Source organism: Coffea eugenioides, chromosome 4, assembly GCF_003713205.1.
Source record: "Coffea eugenioides isolate CCC68of chromosome 4, Ceug_1.0, whole genome shotgun sequence".
NCBI classification, from domain to species: Eukaryota; Viridiplantae; Streptophyta; class Magnoliopsida; order Gentianales; family Rubiaceae; genus Coffea; species Coffea eugenioides.
Genome location: NC_040038.1, coordinates 4439073 through 4458182, shown reverse-complemented (window position 1 = coordinate 4458182; position 19110 = coordinate 4439073). Strand labels below are relative to the sequence as shown.

Sequence of the window (19110 nt, the reverse complement as noted above, 5' to 3'; positions counted from 1 at the left end):
TAGCCGTGAGAGAGAGAGAGAGAGAGAGAGCGCTCAGGCTTTGCGTTAATTCTTAGTAATTGTCAATTCTTACAAAGAATAAGAGCTCATTGACTGCTTAAAGACATTTTGCTTCGTGTTTTACTTTTTTACCCATTGCCAAATCTACCCATTTCATTTTCCACAAACTTTTGCATTTTCATAACCCACTGTTCTCTTATTTTTCCTTTTTCTAAAAAAATCTCACCATTATATCAAAGAAGAATTTCCCCTCTTTACCAAATAACAAACACAATGATAAGGCAGGACCGCAAGATTAATGAATTCCACCACCGATTATTAATATGCAGATTCGATATGAACCGGGACAGAAAAACTTTAAACAAAAAAAAAAAAAGGCAAAAAGCCGTTTCCAAAATATACAACTTTCTTTCCACAAGGTACAACACATTATGCAATACTAAAAACCCTAGCAGACTCTGGGAATTCCAATTTGCAGATTTCCACCATCCAAAGACCCAAATTGCTTTTCAGTCTTTGTCTAAAGTCTAAAATATCTCCAACTCTGACAGTAATTTTTTCCCCTTTCTACTCAATTATCAAGTCCACTCTCGAGCTCTGAAATTCTCTCAGCTGAAAGAGAAAGAAAAGAAAAGGACGAAATGGACGCTGCTCAAGAAGCCCACAACCGAGAAGCTTTCCGGCAGGCCGTCGTTAACACTCTCGAACGCCGTCTATTCTACATCCCCTCATTCAAGATCTACCGTGGCGTTGCTGGCCTCTATGACTATGGCCCTCCTGGTTGTGCCGTTAAGGCCAACGTCCTCGCCTCCTGGCGTCAGGTCTACTCATTTCTCTTTATTCGTACTAGAATTCTGATTTGGATGTTTTGTTATTCATTTAATTGTCTGCAAGACTGGCTTTTGAGGGCCAATTATGTCTCAGTTTTATGTAATCTGTCTGTCATGACCCAGATGAAATTTGAAATTTGAGTAGAATTCTGATTTTTCTTTCAAAAGTTAGTTCAACTAACTATAATTACGATAATTAGGATTGAAAAACGTAAAAAATCTATGGCTAGATTAGAGCTGGGAGAGCTTGGCTCAGTCGAGATTGGTTCGTCAACAAATCCAGCCGAGCCAAGCGAATGAATAAGCTCGGGTTGAGCTTGGTTGGATAAGCACACATTAAAGTTTAATCAAACCAAGCTGAAGCATAATATCAAGCTTGTTCCTCAATATTTCTTTGTTTTTCCATTTTCGTTTTGGGCCTGGATTAAAATTGATGATTTTGACAATGGGTGTTGTGATTTTGAATAAATTCAGCATTTTGTATTGGAAGAGAATATGTTGGAAGTCGATTGCCCTTGTGTGACCCCAGAAGTAGTGCTGAAGGCATCGGGACATGTTGATAAGTTTACTGATCTTATGGTGAAAGATGAAAAGACTGGGAATTGTTACAGAGCTGATCATTTGCTAAAGGATTTCTGTAAAGAGAAGCTTGAGAAAGAACCTAATCTCAGTGATGAGAAGAAGGCAGAATTCAGGCATGTTCTTGCAGTTTTGGATGATCTTTCTGCTGAAGAGTTGGGTGCTAAACTTAAGGAGTATGGAATTGTTGCTCCAGATACCAAGAATCCTCTTTCTGATCCCTACCCTTTTAATCTTATGTTCCAGACCTCAATTGGGCCATCTGGAACGCTCCCAGGGTAAGAATATCATTAAAACTCTATGCCCCATTTTACCTTTATTTGTTTAGAGCAGCAGCAGATAATTTACAGGTGTATATTACAAAAGAAAGTACATAGTTTCTTATTTGTTTGGCACTCCTGTTTCCGGGGTTTTGCTTATCTTTCTTTCTTAAGTGTTGTAAAAAAAAAAAAATTTTTTTGGCTGCAGTTATATGCGCCCTGAGACAGCTCAAGGCATCTTTGTGAATTTCAAGGATTTGTACTACTACAATGGGAGCAAGCTCCCTTTTGCTGCTGCGCAGATTGGTCAAGCTTTTAGGAATGAGGTTTACAATCTTACTCTAAGATCTATTTTATCATATGCGTTATCATAATTGAATCACAATTGTCTTTCACCTATCATGTTTATGTCCTGCATAAGTCAAAAACCTGTTATGTTGGTTTTCTGATTTTTGAATATTCTAATTTGACATCTTGAAGCTATAGTTGTCATGAAGAGAAGTGGTTTTCTTTCCTGCTATCCTTTTTTGTACTTAGTCGTGCACATGCTCCTTGTAAAAGCATAGAACAGTGTTTTACAAGATGACATTGTCATGGCAGTAGTAATTAGTTGTTGTCTAGCAATGGAGGTCAAAGACTAATTATACTTGTGGATTACTTCTAACAAACCACAATAAAAGCACTGCAGGAGATAATCTTGGTTGAGTACCAAGGAGGACCATAGACATAGGTAGACACGTATTATTGTTATTAGATATGATAAATTGATCAGCATTTGCCATCTATTGGTTAGATTTCTCGCCTGAGTAGTTTTCATGCACCATTTACTTTTAATATATGATACCTCTTTGTTCAGAATTTGATTTTTACGTGGTAGAGGTTGAACCGTGTATATGCAGATTTCTCCACGCCAAGGTCTTCTCAGAGTCCGTGAATTTACACTGGCCGAGATTGAGCACTTTGTGGATCCTGCGGACAAGGCTCATCCAAAATTTTCTGAAGTTGCAAAGTTGGAGTTTTTGATGTTCCCTAGGGAAGACCAGGTGTCAGGACGATCAGCAAGGAGAATTCCTATTGGTGAAGCAGTTGCTCAGGTTAGTTTGAGAATCACCTACCTCAGACCCTCCCACTCTATTTTTGACTTTTTGCGTGGATTTGAAGAGCTGAGCGTGTGCATATATGTGTAACCCCAAAGGGGCTTATACATGTGGTATACTCTGTATTAAGGAACAGTTACTGCTGTTTTGCAGGGGATTGTGAACAATGAAACACTGGGATATTTCATTGGGAGAGTGTACCTTTTCTTGACTTATCTTGGGATTGATAGAGATCGGTTGCGGTTCCGCCAACATCTGGCAAATGAGATGGCACACTATGCTGCGGACTGCTGGGATGCTGAAATTGAATGTTCTTATGGTTGGATTGAATGTGTTGGTATTGCTGATAGATCAGCTTATGATTTGCGTGCTCATACGGTGAGAATTTTTTATCGGTCATTAAGGATTTTTGTGGAATTAGAATATTCATTTCTTGAAATTCCCTTTGTATTGCAAACAGGAGTTGGATGAATGTTATAATCAGGAAATTGGCTTTGAATGATCAGTTTTAATCTGGAAATCTGTTGCAATCATTTTAAGTGTGCTATAATAATATGAACTCTCTATCTCACAGTCTGTTCTACTTTGCAACAGCATTTGTCTTCTATTTTTTTTTTTTTGGATGATTTGCAAAGTTCCTGTACCAACTTTGACTTGTTTATCCTTGGTTATGGATGGCTTGGTGGAATAGTCTGACCATTTTATGTTGTATAAACGTGTTCTTGGACAATGGTGTTATGATTTTTGTTGAATGGAAGGACCTTGAAAATCATACCATTCTGAACTTAGCCGTTAAAGTTATTTTTTTTCCCCTTTTTTCTTTCTTTGGCAGGATAAAAGTGGCGTCCCTCTGGTTGCACATGAAAAACTTCCAGAACCTAGAGAAGTGGAGGTCTCTCTCTCTCTTCACTTGCAAAATATTTTTGTGCTTCTTTTAGAGTCTCTTTATGAATTCATGTTACTTGCTCTTTCAGAAACTTGTTATAGCTCCCGTGAAGAAGGAACTAGGCCTTGCATTCAAAGGTAATCAAAGGATGGTGGTTGAAGCTCTGGAGGTATGCTTTGTGCCGTTGTGCATTAAGTTAATATAAGTTGATTTCTTTTGTACATGTAAGGCTGTCCCGCTTCTTGGTTGTCTTTTTGCCCTCTGTGTTTTCCCTGGTCCTTTTCTTTCCTTAACTGTTCATTTGTTCTTTTCACCTTTTGACTTTGGAAATGGGGCAAACACTGATTCTGATTGGAGGAGCAGATTGTTTAGGTAAAACATTGAAACTTTAGGTTCGTACAGAAGGGTGAAAGTAATAGAAGATTGCTCTGCATGCACACGAATTTACTTTGTCACCATGGAACAATATTCTAGCAAGCATGGTGACTTAAATTTAAGGTTTTGCTTTTCTGGAATGATGATTATGATCGCTTTATTTCCATATAGGCCATGGCGGAGAAAGAAGCTCTGGAGTTGAAAGCGACCCTGGAGTCTAAAGGAGAAGCAGAGTTTCATGTTTGTACTCTTGACAGAGTTGTTACCATCAAGAGTAATATGGTGACAATCTCGAAAGAAATAAAGAAGGAACACCAGAAAGTTTTCACACCGTCAGTTATTGAACCTTCTTTTGGTATTGGAAGGATAATATATTGTCTTTATGAGCATTCCTTCTATACTAGACCTAGCAAAGATGGGGATGAACAACTCAATGTCTTCCGATTTCCTCCATTGGTAGCACCCATCAAGTGCACTGTGTTTCCACTAGTTCAGAATCAACAGTATGAAGAGGTTGCAAAAAATATTGCCAGGTCACTGACTGCTGCAGGGATATCATATAAGATTGATATAACAGGTATCCTCCATTGTCATTGATGAATATGCCTTATTTTGAAACTTCTTTATATTAGTATATGTATTTGTTATAGTATACTAAACTGGCTTTTACTTTATGCATTTACCGTTACCTCACTTTAGTGGTTGCTTCTCCCCTTTTGTTGTTGAAATGTGAATGCCTCTAAATTAATATTTTATCTACTTGTGGCTGCTTCTTGTTGAAGAGTTTTGCCTTGCACTTCTATTGGTGTATCTTGACAAGATAAGAAGAAAGCATGCATTTTGGAGCACATGAAATTAGTTAAATACCTTAATCGGTACAAATTAGGGGAAATATTGGTTTGTTATTTGAAATATTATTTAGAATAATTACTGTAGCACTTGTTGTGATATGATATATGTAAGATAAAAAGATAGTTGGGAATATAAAAATATGGGTTGGAAAATATGTTTATGATGCAAGCGAAATATTATTTGAAAAAATGAGATATCCGTGCCATCTAAAATTGATGTTAGAGCTATGAAAGTCATTTGTTGATTTTCTATTGTATGAGAATACAGCCAAAGTGGATTTAGCAAGAGACTCGTTTTCTTCTAATGTTTTTTTCCATATAAATAGTGCCACTTTTCTTTTCTTTCTGCTGGAGGGGGTGGTGGTGCAGTTGGGGTAAGTGGGAACAGAGTGAAACTAGTCCAACTTGTTTATTTTATCCACCAGAAGTCTAAGCACCATTGACCAGTGGTACATTACTGCTGTGCCAAAGATTTTGTACATAATTTGCTGAAGCGCTTTTTAAGTGAAAGCTTGTAGAGCTTTGTTAACTTCTAACTATTTCCTTTCTATATCTACTGTTCAATAATTCATATCCTAGGAACATCTGGCATACGCCTCAAGATTCTTATAGGGCATCACCCTTAATCACGCACTGATGCTATCCTTTTGTAAATCTGTATGTTGCTGCAGGTACATCGATAGGCAAGCGATATGCAAGAACAGATGAACTTGGTGTTCCGTTTGCTATTACAGTTGATTCAACGTCATCTGTGACAGTGCGGGAGAGGGATAGCAAGCAACAGATTCGTGTGGACGTAGATGAAGTTGCATCTGTGATCAAGGAGGTTACCGAGGGCCAAAGCACATGGGCTGATGCATTGTGGAAATATCCTACTCACTCATCCTGATTGTTCATGATTGAATGGCGAATATAGAGTTTGAAGCTCATTTTTCAGTAGTTAAAAACACATATAAAGACGTTATTATCTGAAAGACCTCATTCATACTTCTGACACAAGTTTATTGAATTTTGAAACGAAATGTTTCTTCCTTTTTCTCTGATAGTTAGTTACCCTTTTCATAATTACGGTGATGCAGCGCAATGTCCAACTAATCTGCTATTGTTATTTTGACTCGAATACTGCATAATTATTCTGCGAAATCCTAGTGAACTCCGGAACAAATTTGTATGCAGAGTTGCAGACCGTACAGGGTTGAAAGAACGAGCGTAATATTACCGATTTTTGTTCAGCATGAATTTTGTGTAGATTGGCAAAAGCAAAATTCAAAACGAATTTAAGAAGGGTTCACCCACACAAGCGTCAAATGATGTGCCATTTTTGTTTACTAACAGACAAGATCGTCCCCCTTAATGAACTTACAAGCTACTGAATTAGTTAGTTGACTAAACAAACGAATCTAAGCCCAAGACCTCCCAATTTGTTCAATCATAAGCAAGAGGCCCTAGAAAGGCAGCTGGGCAGTGTGGCCACCGCCACCACCGGTGACGGAGATGGAAGCCGCAGCAGCATTGCTTCGTTCAGCATGGCAAAGTTGGCGGAGCTTGGTGGGAACGTACCAGATGGAGAGCCGTGGATGTGCGTTAAAGATGGCATCAATATCCCACCCTTGTCGTGCTGCTATGGCTACGAGAGGCTTGTAACAAGCCTGCCTCCATGCTCCCACATTTTCTCCTCGCTCCTTGAAAGCTCTTCTCAGTGCATTGGACGCATCCTCATCCAGGCAGTGCAATGCATAGCAATGTACATAATGCCTCATTTTCGGCTTGTTAATGTAGCTTGCACCGGCCTTTTTTGCATACCTGAACACCTGATTCGTCACCTGCATTTTGGACGATATGTTAGAAACCATATGCAATAGATGTGGGATCATGTTTAAGGCTTTCAGCCACTGCTTGCTTGGACTGAAATATGCCCCCTTCTTTTTATTCTTTAACTTATGGGATTTTACGTGGGGTTATTTTTTTTTCTCTCTTTGCTACGTTAAATGTGGAAAAGCTCATTGAGATTTCAAGATTTGCTTCCCTGTAGATGAATGACTGGCTCGGTTCAAAAACATCTCTCTCCTTCATATGAAGAGGAGTTGGCTCAGTTTGATTACTTAGTACAACAAATCGGGAAAGGCTAGCTAAGAAAAAGGAAATTAAAAAAAAAAAAAAAAAAAAAAAAAAAACTCACTCAACATAGAAACAAGCACTTCTGCCCCTATTAGTGACCTAAGCCCCAGACCATCCAGCCATCCAGGTGCCCATACATTAGACTGACACATGTGCAAAAGTAACCAAGACAAGTCCCCCACCACAAGCAGCTGCATGACTTGTCAAATTCTCTCTTGGCCATCTATTTGCAATCGACCCAATTAACGAGGATATATTCATACCCCAGAAGCTAAAAGCTAAAAGCCAAAAGCCTATGGGCGGGCCTAACCAAGTTAAAGTTTTCCTTCCTCCCAATTTCTTCACCCTTTTCTTTTTTATTCCATTTTGGAGTCTGGTGTGGAAGCAGAAGTATAGAACTTTAACGAGTGTAAATGTCGAAGTACGATGGTTGCTGCTACATATTACATAATGCTTAACAATCAACATCTTGAGATGATTGTAGAATGTGTCGAGGCAGTCGAAAGAAAATGCATGCTGAATTTAGAATCTTGATGATGATGACTACTAACCTTAGTAGGGCATTTTTCACCTCTTTCTTTGGCAATATTCTGAACTTGGATCAAGAATTCACGACATTGCTCGTAGAGATGGAAGAGATAATCCAGTCCATTCTTCTTCCCTCGAGCCACCTCCCCAGGCTCTGTAACGATGAAGGGATGCTCACGTTGCCTCTCGCTTCCTCCACTACCATTTTCATCTTCCTCAGCTCCCTCACTTTCATCTTCATCCTCGATTGATGTCAAGATTTTGCTAGCTCTCCCCTTTTTCTTTCGTCCCTGCTTCTTCCCAACTGTCTCCCATGTCTGCCCTCCTGCAGCACCGCTACCACTCCCCCCAGCTTCCTTCTCTTGCTGCACCGGCTCCTCAGACAATCCTACTTCCAAAAGTTAACGTCAAATATGGTCGGAAACCCCAAAATAAAAAGGAAGCTAATCATCAAATAGGATCTTCTCTAATGCTTAAATGCAGCTTTCATCATACGACAATATTTGAAACTTCTTTTTCTTTTCTAGTTTTCCACAATAAGAGGAGGTTGCTCAAAAAAAATCCATACATAAATAAAACAGGAGAGGGTGGTGTAGAAGCAGCTGATACGACGAGAGAATAACCCGTTATTATCCGTTATACTTGATTATTACTATTACAAACTTTTTTTTCTCATCTCCCGATAAAATACTACTGTTAACATTTTAAATCTTGATTTCTTGTCACGTTGGCAGGAGTGTTATACTGTAAATAGTCGTAGTCTTGGAGTAAGGAACTCTGAGATCAGGTCATATCTGGCCTGTGGATCATTACTTTTTGTTGCCCAACACAACTGCAAGTTTGGTGACAAATGTCCAAAGAGAAGAAAGCGGTTTTTCTGTAGAAGGCTGGAAGAAATAGTGGAAAGTATTTTGGATCATGGAATCATGATTCATGCATGCAAAATTGCAACCGAGCTACGTATATGTAAAAATCCCAGAAACAAAAGTAAAATTAGAACCAATTCGAAGCAAAGAAGCCTGAAAATTAGTCAAAATTAAGGCCCTATAAAGCTTAAACAAAAAAAGATAAAAAAAGGATTAAAATGCTTAAGCTGGTACTCAAACCTTCTTGGGACAGTGCATCGAGGGTATTAGTAGTATCGCCAGTGAGGAGATGGCGCCGCCTTGATTCCTCCTCCTCAAGGCGTCGGCGTTCAGCTCTAACAGCTGCCTTGATTCCATATCTCTCTCCAACGAGTAAATCCCACCTGAAAATTTGAGAAAGGCTATTCATCATATCATCAAGCTCCTCATCTTTCATGTGCAAAAGGGTGTTCATAGTAAATCCCAATTCAGCTATCTTTGCAGCTGTATAATATCTTATCCCATAAGCTTGAAACAGCTCCTCTAGCCCTCCGAGACCTAACTCTCTTGGCCTCACGGAGTACATTGTTTGCGGCGGGGGAGGCAAGGCCGCCGCCACACCTTCAAGAAACCTTGTCGGTGGTGGCATGACACTCCTTGGATCCCACTTAAACAAGCTTGCCGAGAAGCCATCAGGGTCCATTAAAACATACACAAGGTCAAAATATTTGGACTAGTTTTGGTGTTGCTGGGGATGGAGGTGGCAAAGGCACGAAGGCAAGGAGGAGTGGCTATAAAGACTACAGTTGTTGGGTGTGGGTTTCCGGAAATGCCCCTGTTTGATGGTCGTAGTAACTGAATGGCAATGTGCATTTGCTTTTGCTGTTGTATTGTGTTGAGTTGTATGCAGACAACGTACGACTTGTCTCCAGTGTGTTGCTCAGTTGCTCTGAGATTAATGTGCTTTTAGTGGTACGGATAGCAGGTCACTAGAATGGTTCTGCTCCAACTAGAATGTAACTCCACAGTTTGAAGCTAACCAGATTGCCTTTGCAGAATATGACAAGTTTTTTTTTTTTTTTTTTTTTTGGAAATGAGAATATGACAAGTTAGTAAGATTTCTTTTCTTTTATTTGACAATTTAGTATGTTCATTGCACTTGCCTTATTGAGGTTTCTCATAGTATAGTAGGGTACACTTCCCTTTGAATTTCATGAAAATTGATTTGTCATATAAACTCCCGTTTGACTAGGCTAAAGGGGGAAACCCTGCTACTAAGTGAGATACTACCACCCAAGAACTCAATCCCATGAGTCAGTTGTCTTTTTTCAACTCCAGTAAATGACTTTTCGTCTCTGGGATGGGGTTTAGTTGGGTAGTTAAGTCCCTGGGTTGGCTCCAAGAGTTGCCGGCTTTTGGAGTTCAATTTGGGATTAGATTTAATTAATTCAACGAAAAGTCATTTACTGGAGTTGAAAAAAAATATAAACTCCCGTTTGACTTTCAATTGAAGTTTCTTTTCAACTTTTTTAAGTTCTACACTCTTTATTAGTGTATCTTAACAGTTGCCACTTGGTTGGGGGTTAGGATAGACTAGGGACAAATGAAAGTTAATTTCAATTTAATTTTGTTCTCTTCTTTAGCAAGAAAATTCAAACTTAACAGAACAGGATGAAGTTTTATAACGATTCTTTACATAGCAAAATAATAGGTTGTTGATTTGGTAGTTTCGTAGGTATCCAATGGTACATAACTTTGAGGCCATTGATAACTAGGTTCAAATGATGCATAATCCAGAAACTAGTGAGTGTCTGTACATGTTACTGTGCGTTTAATAAAATTGAAATCTGAAATTTGAAGTGTGAATTGATTAAGTTATTGAATTATTAACTATTAATACATTTAACTGTATATCACACTCAGTGATAAGTTAATATTTTATCACTTATTTTTAGGAGCAAATTTTGTCTAGAAAATTTAGTGTCACTTAATCAATTCAGATGTTCAATTTTTTATTACCAAACGCATTTAATTATGTCAAAATCTAAATCCATTAAGTTTAAGTGCTGAATTGGGTTATCAAACAGGGCTTATAAGTTGCAAACAAGGTGAATTTTGGTAAAGTAGAAACTCGACTATTTTTTACCTAAATTGGCACATAACAGTTTCTAATTGATTGAGGAAAAGGTTAAAAATAGTCATCCTTTTGTACAATTTCCTTGTAGAGTATTATCTCAAATACTAAATGATTTATTTATTTTTTTTTTAGTAAATATCACTTTCATAAGATTTCGTATGCAATTCTGCAACAACTTCAGGATAGACAAGCCTAGTAGCTTGTGAAAATTGAAATACTAGAGCACTTAATTAAAGAAAGAAAAAAAAAGGCAAGATTAGATAGGGGTAAATTTGCGAGTTGTAATGTAACATATGCCAATTATCTTATTAGCCTTCCCACATAAAGTTGCTTTTATATTCTTATCTCTGAGTTTTAGGTTTTCACACCTTCCCATACATATCATAACGTGTCCGGTGCTAATATTATCAACCCTTAGAAATGTATTGTGAAGGACGGAGTACTCTTATTAAGGGATAATTTTGAAAACCTCTCTTGAAGTTTTTGACAGCTTCATTTAATTTTCTTGAGATTTTAAAAATTACATATATCTTTTTTGGAGTTATCATTTCAATAACAAAACCATTCAATGGTTAAAATTTTGAATGAGTAACCCAAATGCTCTCACGAACTTGTGAAGTTCATCTTACTTTCCTATGAAAATTTTTAAAAAGTTTTGGAACACGTATAATATCATAAACTCACTTTTAACCTTCATCTCTACTATTCTAAAACTTCCACGTTCCTACATTCCAAAATCAATTCTACTATCTCCATGACCACTACCACCATTGATCCCTAAATTTTAAAACTTCAAGTTAAAAAAAAAATAGCACTATTAAACTCAAAAAATTTTAATATAACACCCTATCTCTCAAATATTGGAGTACCAATACTAGCCCCACCTTTCTTACACCTTCAACCTGCATCTTCTTCTATTCAGCTCTAGATCCACCAAGCAAAGCTAACATTAACTTATAATATGTTAAAATTGTGTTTAGGACATAATTGGTTATTTTCATGAGTGAATTTTGTTTTCGTTTTGTTTAATGTCTAATTGTGTGAAATGGATTTATATGCACAAGATTAGAAGAGGATTGTTTAATTGCACGAAAAATGTCGAAATGTTAAAGTTATTATGGTCATTTTATAGGTTAAGCGGAAATAAGAGTAATATTAAAAATATTAAGGACACTTGGTGAAATTGTCAGAAAGGAGGCTTCTGAAATTTTCCCCACTCTTAACTTGTATCCTAACAAAGATACCAACTAATCAGACCATTTCATTTTGAGCTGATAGAAACTGTTGGTGAATGTCGAACAATTAAGTGAGGGAGACTCATTCGCTTCGATTGGGCAGAAAACATACTAGTAATTCCGAGCTGTTTCTTTTGAGTAATAAGTGTTCCTTGGCCAAGTAGAAGAAGCATGCAGGCAAAGCACAGACTACAGAGAGCGTCAGATTTGCATCAGCCAACTCCATTTGCCATTGAGAAAAGAGAAGAGGCTGGAGCTCTCTCAGCCTCAAGCCCTGTTCAGACCTGCTCAGGCTAATCTTTCTGAAATGTAAATTAAAAGGCTGTTTTTTCGTACTTTCGAACAAGTCTTGCTTGAATGCTCTCTCACTTCTCAGATTGTGATGCCACAGAAGAAGCGAGCTTTGATTCATTCACTTGATGAGTTCGGAGGACACTTTAACTAAAATACAGCATACCTCATTGATGTGGACCTGTCCATGTAGAGATTCATAGCGAAGCTAATCAGTAATCAGTTGTGTTGTGGCAGCAGCATGCCAGCATCCCTCCCTCCATCCTTCCCTATGCAAACACGTAGTTTCTCAAAATTTGTACTCTACTCAACCATTAGCATGAGTCCATTTCTCTATGCCCGAATCCATGACTGCCAACGAAACTATCCTTTGCTACTCATGTAACACATAAAGAGGGGGACAGAAATTATTCCTCATACATACTTGAAACTAGTCTCTCTCTCTCTCTCTCTTTTTTTCTTTTTTTTTTTTGGTTTTGGGGATAATTTCACAAACCTCCCGTGAGGTTTCCAACAATTTCACTAAACTCTCTCGAGATTTTGAAAATTACACTTATTTTCCTTGCCCATATAAAATGGCAATACTAGATTTAGCATTTTAATTAAACACCCTTGTTGGGTGTACGATATGCATATAGTACAAAGGATTGGATTTATAATTATTTTTTCTTTTCCTTTTCTCTTCTTATTCCTTCTTTTTTTATATATTTTTGCTGGTGAAATCCTAGAAAACTATAAACAACAACTCTAAATGTTGAATTAGTGATTTTTTTAACAACTTTGAATGCCACCCAACTTTTATTTGTGAGAGCTTTTTTTTTTTTTATCAAAAGGAACACTAACTCAAAAAAAGGTCAAAACTACTACCAAATTGTGGCAATTCCAACAATCTAATCCCTATAAAGCACCATTAAAAGCATTCTATCATAATGTAAAAGTATTATTATAATTGCTTATCAGACAATAATAAATATGGTATTAAAGAACTTTATAAACTGAGGGTATTTTGAGGTATTCACTTAAATTGTTGAGGGCATTTAGGTAACTAGTAATTACCTAAGTTGTGCATTTGGCTATAATGGTGAGTGAAGTCGTAACTTGTAAGTGTGCATCGTAAATTATTTACTAAATTTTATTTACTTCCATAATCAATATATTTTTCAATCATATTTTTATCTCACATACATTATATCAAAAAGAGTTATAGTAATTTTTTTAAAAATTATATCAAATAATCTACCATCCAAACACACAATTAAGTTAAGCCACAAAATTACTGCTACTATATTAGAAGGCATCAAGTAAGTTTCTTTTTTTCTTTTTCCTTTTTTGGTAGGACGGGAAAAAATCTAAATAGTTTTTCGTTTTATTGTCAGTCCTAATAGAAGGGTTTGGTCAACCGAGGCAGCCATTAAAGCACCCAATACAATGTCGACACGTACTGATGCAGTCTGCGTACGGGGCCTCTAATCTAATGTGCTTTGTCCTATGTCTGTTTCAGTGGAGTGGATGCACGGCCGGGGTTGCTTTTCAGAACGCTGCCGCAGCTGAGCTGCTGCTGCCTCTACAGTATCTGTAGTCTCTTCTCTTTATTTTGTTTGGCATTACTCTGCTTTTGTCTGATTGGCTTCTTTGGAAAATGGAAAATCAAAAAAATTACTGAAACAAAATCAGGTGCCCTATATTTTAAATGTTGTACATTCTGAAGTGGAGATCTTTGTCCTGGATTCTTTACCGTTTTCCTGTAAATTTATACATGAGAATAGACCAATCTTTGGATATTATTTTGCTTTCCCCACCTTTTTTTTTTCCCCCTGTGATTGGCAGGCAGAGAGGAGCAAAATCTTGTACAGTAATTTCTTTGTATTACTGCCTTCTGGAGTCGCTTTACTTACGAACTAAAAGGTTAAAACCAAAAAAAGCAGTTTCAGCAGTGGATATCAAATATGCACTTCGCTCTAGCATATAAAACATTGGGTAAACTACTTGAAGGAGCACCTAAATAACGTCCATCCATCGTCAACTTTTGATCTTTTATCTATTTTACGTCTTAAATCGATCCCACAATAATAAAAAAGAAACGTCAAATTATGATCATTTCATCTATTTGCATGGTTTGAGCTAATGGATTTAAGGGCAAGATTTGAGGAATCTAAACAGTAGAAAGAGACTAAAGGATCAAAATGCGACGCATTTGTTATTATTAATTAAAGAATTAATTTGAGATTTAAAATAGATCAGAAGCCGAAAGAGTTGATGATTGAAATAATTTAAAGGCTTCTCAGATGATTGAGACTTACGGCAGCCCAAAAGGAAGCCCATAAATTTGCCCTAAATAGTTTTCCTTATTATGGTTGGGCCAAGTGCTGCTTCAATGGGCAACTCCAAGTTTAGCAAAAGAAGTAAGAGAGCTTGAGAATCAAATCAAGAAGCTCCCCGTCACTGGACTAATGTTCAACCTTTTTTTTTTTGAAAAAAAAAAAGGACAATTCTAGTTGTAGAAAGTCCACATTGTATTTGGAAAATTTGTTTTTATATTATTATAACATTATATTTGAAAAACTTGTTAATGGTTCAACCTTTGCTTTTCTAGTTTACAATTTCGACATGTACAAGATAGGCCCACTTGGAGAGTATTAAACCCACCAAAGTACACAATAATCCCACAGAAGCGGTCCACTCAGATGTGCCGGGAGTGCAGTTTTGTGTATCGGCTGTTAACACGATTTCTTCAGAACTTGGACATTGCCATAAATTTGGTACCACGCTTTTAGATTTCATTTCCTACTTCCCCTTTTTTTTATTTTTTTTAGTTTAAAAGTAGATTGGATTAACCAACTTTAAAAAAATGGAGCTGAAACGGGGAGTAGGAACAGGAATTCAAAACAAACACAAGAACGAAGGGGAAAAACGGAATAAGAATGCCTGATTGCAGTTTTTGACAAATCCGGCATACATCGGAGGAGTAAAAAGTGAAGAATGATGATGACAAGAATAGTGGCTGGAAAATGGAGGTTCTCCATTTCATTGCTTCCATCGCAGTTGAACTACTCAGCCACTTTCAGTTCAAGACCTCAACTGCTTATTCCTCCTGCACAACAATCTTATAATTCAGATACAGGTTTCTTTACTCTCTTTTAACAATTTTTGCTTTGTATTTTTAATTTTGAAAAGAACCCCTGTTTTCCTTTGATGCATTGGTCAGTGGTATTGTAATTGCTGTTAAATATTCAGTTTTTATGTAGTTAAATTGGTGCAAGTTTGGAATTTTATGTCAATTTTCTAGTGGGAATTCATTTCTTGTCCACCGAGGTTACTTGACTTTTTTTTTTTTAAGCTTTTCTAGTTGACGATAGATTATCATTAGTGAAAGGAAAAAGAAGCAAAACTGGATCTTTTTCCTCCCTAACCTCCCGCCCCTTTTCTTCTCCCAGCCAGAACAGAGTTCGAATGAATGCTGTGAGTTGGACACTTTGCTTTTTTCTTTTTGTCCTTTCTTATTCACATATTTGGTGGTGTTACAGTATATTGCTTTCATTTGTTGGCTCATTTCAAGAAGCTAATTTGGGATGAGATTACTTTCTCTATAGTTTCAATATTCCTTTTTTTTTTGGCTGGGGGTGGAGGAGGAGAGATTGTTTTGGTTTATTCTTGAATTACGCAGGACTTGTGAATTTGCAACTAGATATTATTGCAACAGTCAACATGTCTACTCTCTGAACAATATTCATTTGATTCAACTGACTACAATAGCTAAAATGCTGCCTGCATAAGATTAAATTTTGTTTTTCCTTGTAAATATTAACAAGAATCTGCATGTCGATATTGATTTTCCCCATTTACCTAGCAACTATATAATCAGGTGAATTTCTGATTGCCCATGTAAATTGTGAAACGTTTAAAGTCATGTGTTTCAGATTTTTGATATAATGTGTTTGACGGATGCAAAAAAATTGTTTCTTGCGTCATCTTCTGTTTTCCATTTTGTTGTCTTCTACTTTTGTTGACATTTAAAAAATTTTTGGTCGACAATTTAGGCTATCAGACACTTGTGCAGATTCTTGAAGCATGCAAGTCCTCTCATGATTTGAGAACTGTGATCGCAATGCATGCTAAGATTGTTAAACATGGGTATGGGATGTACCCATCTATGTTGTCATTGTTGATATCCATATATGTTACCTGTCAATGCCACAACCTTGCTTGCGAATTGCAGAAGGAAATTTCGTACCGGAATGTTGATATTGTCTCTGCAAATTTAATCATTTCAAGTTTCATGAAGATAGGAGAAATTAATATTGCCAAGAAGATATTTCAGAATGTGCCTTCCCGTGATGTAGTCACTTGGAACTCGCTGATTGGAGGTTGTGTAAAAAATGCTTCATTTCAGGAAGCATTGAGTACTTTCAGAGAGATGTTGAGAAGACAAATTGAACCAGATGGATTTACATTTGCATCTACTATTGCTGCTTGTGCTAGACTTGGAGCTCTTCATCATGGGAAGTGGATACATAGTTTGATGATAGAGAAAAGAATTGAACTAAATTACATCTTATCTTCTGCATTGGTAGACATGTATGCAAAATGTGGACAAATTAACACTGCAAAAGAAATTTTTGATGGTGTCCAACGCACTGATGTTTCTATATGGAATGCGATGATTAATGGATTAGCAATTCATGGCCTTGCTTTGGATGCTATTGCAATATTCTCAAGGATGAAAGGGGAAAATGTCTTGCCCAATTCAATAACTTTTATTGGGATTCTAACTGCATGTAGCCATTGTGGCTTGGTTGAAGAGGGTCGCAAATATTTTGATCTGATGAGAACCTTATACTTGATCCAGCCACAGCTTGAGCACTATGGAGCCATGGTTGACCTGTTGGGGAGAGCTGGTCGTCTAGAAGAAGCCTATGGAATAATTAAGGAAATGACTGTCGAACCTGATATTGTTATATGGAGAGCATTACTCAGCGCCTGCAGAATGCATAAGAACTCTGAGTTGGGTGAAGTAGCCATTGAAAAGATTTCACATCTGAGTAGTGGAGATTATGTTTTAATGTCAAATATTTACTGCTCCATCAAAAAGTGGGACAGCTCTGAGGGGGTGAGATACATGATGAAGGAAAAAGGTGTTCGTAAATGTAGTGGAAAAAGTTGGCTGGAATTTGGTGGTGCAATTCACCAATTCAATGCTGGTGACAAATCACATTGTGAGGCTATTCTGATAGACAAAGTGTTGGAATCATTGATCCATAGAACCAAAACAGAGGGGTTTATGTCTGAAACAGACTTGGTTTTTATGGATGTTTCTGAGGAGGAAAAGGAGGAAAACTTGAATTATCACAGTGAAAAGTTGGCTGTGGCCTATGGGATACTAAAATCAAGTCCTGGGGCTGAAATTCTGATATCCAAAAACCTTCGGACTTGTCTTGATTGCCACTCCTGGATGAAAGTTGTATCAAAGCTATTAAACAGGGTGATAATTGTGAGGGACAGGATTCGATTTCACAGGTTTGAGCGTGGTACCTGTAGCTGCAGAGACTATTGGTAGTCACTCTTGATTAAGCTGGTGAGGATCTGGTTCTTTGTTTTTCTTTTTTAAAGTATGGCTTGCACGTCCTTTTGTTTTCAGCAGGTAGGGTTGTAGGAAGTTAGTCTTCTGGAATGCATCCTCTGAGCTAACCCACGTATTGCCAGGGCCATTATATTTGTGCTCAGACCAAGGAGTTGCCCTGGCTCTTCAATGGAACTTTGAGATAAGAGTTCCTGATCGATTAATTTTCATGTTCTGCTGCAAAAGAAAGCGTAGAAGATCCATCAATTTGTCAACAACTTGTTGCGAAGTTCTTCTGCAGGGTAGAGTGAAATTTTGCGGCTGTCAAGTTACATATTCAATTTAACATGTGAAAAAGGTCTTAGTGTGAGATTGTTTACATATCTTATTTTTGTCTATTTTAAAATGATTGTTAATCATAGATGCTTAAGTCTTTTTATTAATGAAATAGAGCATTATTTGTCTGCAGGTCAGCCTGGAGTGGTACAGCCATTCTGAATTTACATGTTCTAAAGAGCCCAATTTATATAAAGATAAATGCTTGCTTAATCTGGTAGCTGACTCTGTAACATGAGCATCTGCTATGGAGAAGTGAAATAGATCCCCCAAGTTTGAAAATGGAAGCAGCCAAAGCGAAATAATGAAATGTTGCCAGCTTGAAAGGGCCTGCTTTTTGGTAAGTTACATGCTTCTTTTCCCATATATCTATTGCAGATTCTGGTTGTGTAGAATTAGTCTCAAATGGACTGATGAAAGTAGAACTCCACGGTTCGACACTCACACACATAGGCCACCCACACTGTGTGTGTGTGTGTGTGTGTTGCTCGCCCCTCTGTCCCGCTGTTGCCTGCTTTTTCTTTATCGACTGAAATCACCTAGAAGAATCAATGTGGAGTATGTCCAACAAATTGAATACCTACACCTTGCTTTTGTGTTTTTGGAACTATGGGCTTGTTAATGTGCCCTTCCATTTTTGCCCTTCTCCTTTTGCAATGTTATCTTGTCTTCTTTGAGCTAAACTAAATTGAAGCCTAGTGTTGCCTGTTAATAAACTGATTCTGCAGGTCCACTGGAGTTGGACTAAATTTGCTGGTGGTCTTTAACCCCATCATGATCCTAGTGACGCAAATCGTTTTGTCTCCTTGTAGAGTTGCAGTTTGCTGGAAATTTTTGTGCTTCTTTGGACCTGAGTTTGGTGTTGGTGTAACTGTGCAAGGCTACTTGGAATGTGCTGTTCATTTCTAATCCTGCTTTGCTCGTAAACCAACCGTTAGTGCTGCTTTGTTGTCTGCAACTATATGGATTCACTGCTTCAGCATGGTTAGGAAATTATAAGCTTATGAGATAGATAGCGTTGAGGGCTTGGAAAACTAGGAGGATCCAATAGTCTAATCTTGTATGGAGGATCAATTTTGTCTTCTTCTTATCAAAGATTCCTCCTCGAATTCCTTTTTTTTTTAAAGCTTCTCCTTGAATTCTTAATTGGATAAACTGATCTTTCTTGTTGCTCATGCAGTACTA

The 19110-nt window shown here is 37.4% G+C and overlaps 3 protein-coding genes across 4 annotated transcripts; 2 read left to right on the top strand and 1 right to left on the bottom strand.

Annotated features, from left to right (window-relative positions):
• Positions 1-469: 469 nt before the first annotated feature.
• LOC113767708 (glycine--tRNA ligase, mitochondrial 1-like) lies at positions 470-6049 on the top strand. Its single transcript, XM_027311885.1, has 9 exons — positions 470-821; positions 1305-1687; positions 1878-1995; positions 2569-2763; positions 2920-3144; positions 3599-3658; positions 3741-3821; positions 4199-4604; positions 5550-6049. The coding sequence occupies exons 1-9, from the start codon at positions 642-644 to the stop codon at positions 5765-5767; spliced, it is 1866 nt and encodes a 621-aa protein (XP_027167686.1). The 5' UTR covers positions 470-641; the 3' UTR covers positions 5768-6049.
• Positions 6050-6323: 274 nt separating this feature from the next.
• Positions 6324-9072, bottom strand: LOC113769486 (protein ALF). Its single transcript, XM_027313943.1, has 3 exons — positions 8631-9072; positions 7548-7912; positions 6324-6701 (listed from the first exon to the last, which is right to left on the bottom strand). Exons 1-3 carry the CDS (start codon positions 9070-9072, stop codon positions 6324-6326), a joined length of 1185 nt encoding a protein of 394 aa, XP_027169744.1.
• Positions 9073-14946: 5874 nt separating this feature from the next.
• LOC113768609 (pentatricopeptide repeat-containing protein At5g50990) lies at positions 14947-19094 on the top strand. Of its 2 annotated transcripts, XM_027313036.1 has the most exons (5): positions 14947-15153; positions 16070-17604; positions 17733-17947; positions 18059-18265; positions 18654-19094. In XM_027313036.1, the coding sequence occupies exons 1-2, from the start codon at positions 15012-15014 to the stop codon at positions 17584-17586; spliced, it is 1659 nt and encodes a 552-aa protein (XP_027168837.1). In that variant the 5' UTR covers positions 14947-15011; the 3' UTR covers positions 17587-17604; positions 17733-17947; positions 18059-18265; positions 18654-19094. The 2 variants fall into 2 exon arrangements, with proteins under 2 accessions (XP_027168837.1, XP_027168838.1); XM_027313037.1 differs by lacking the exon at positions 17733-17947.
• Positions 19095-19110: the final 16 nt, after the last annotated feature.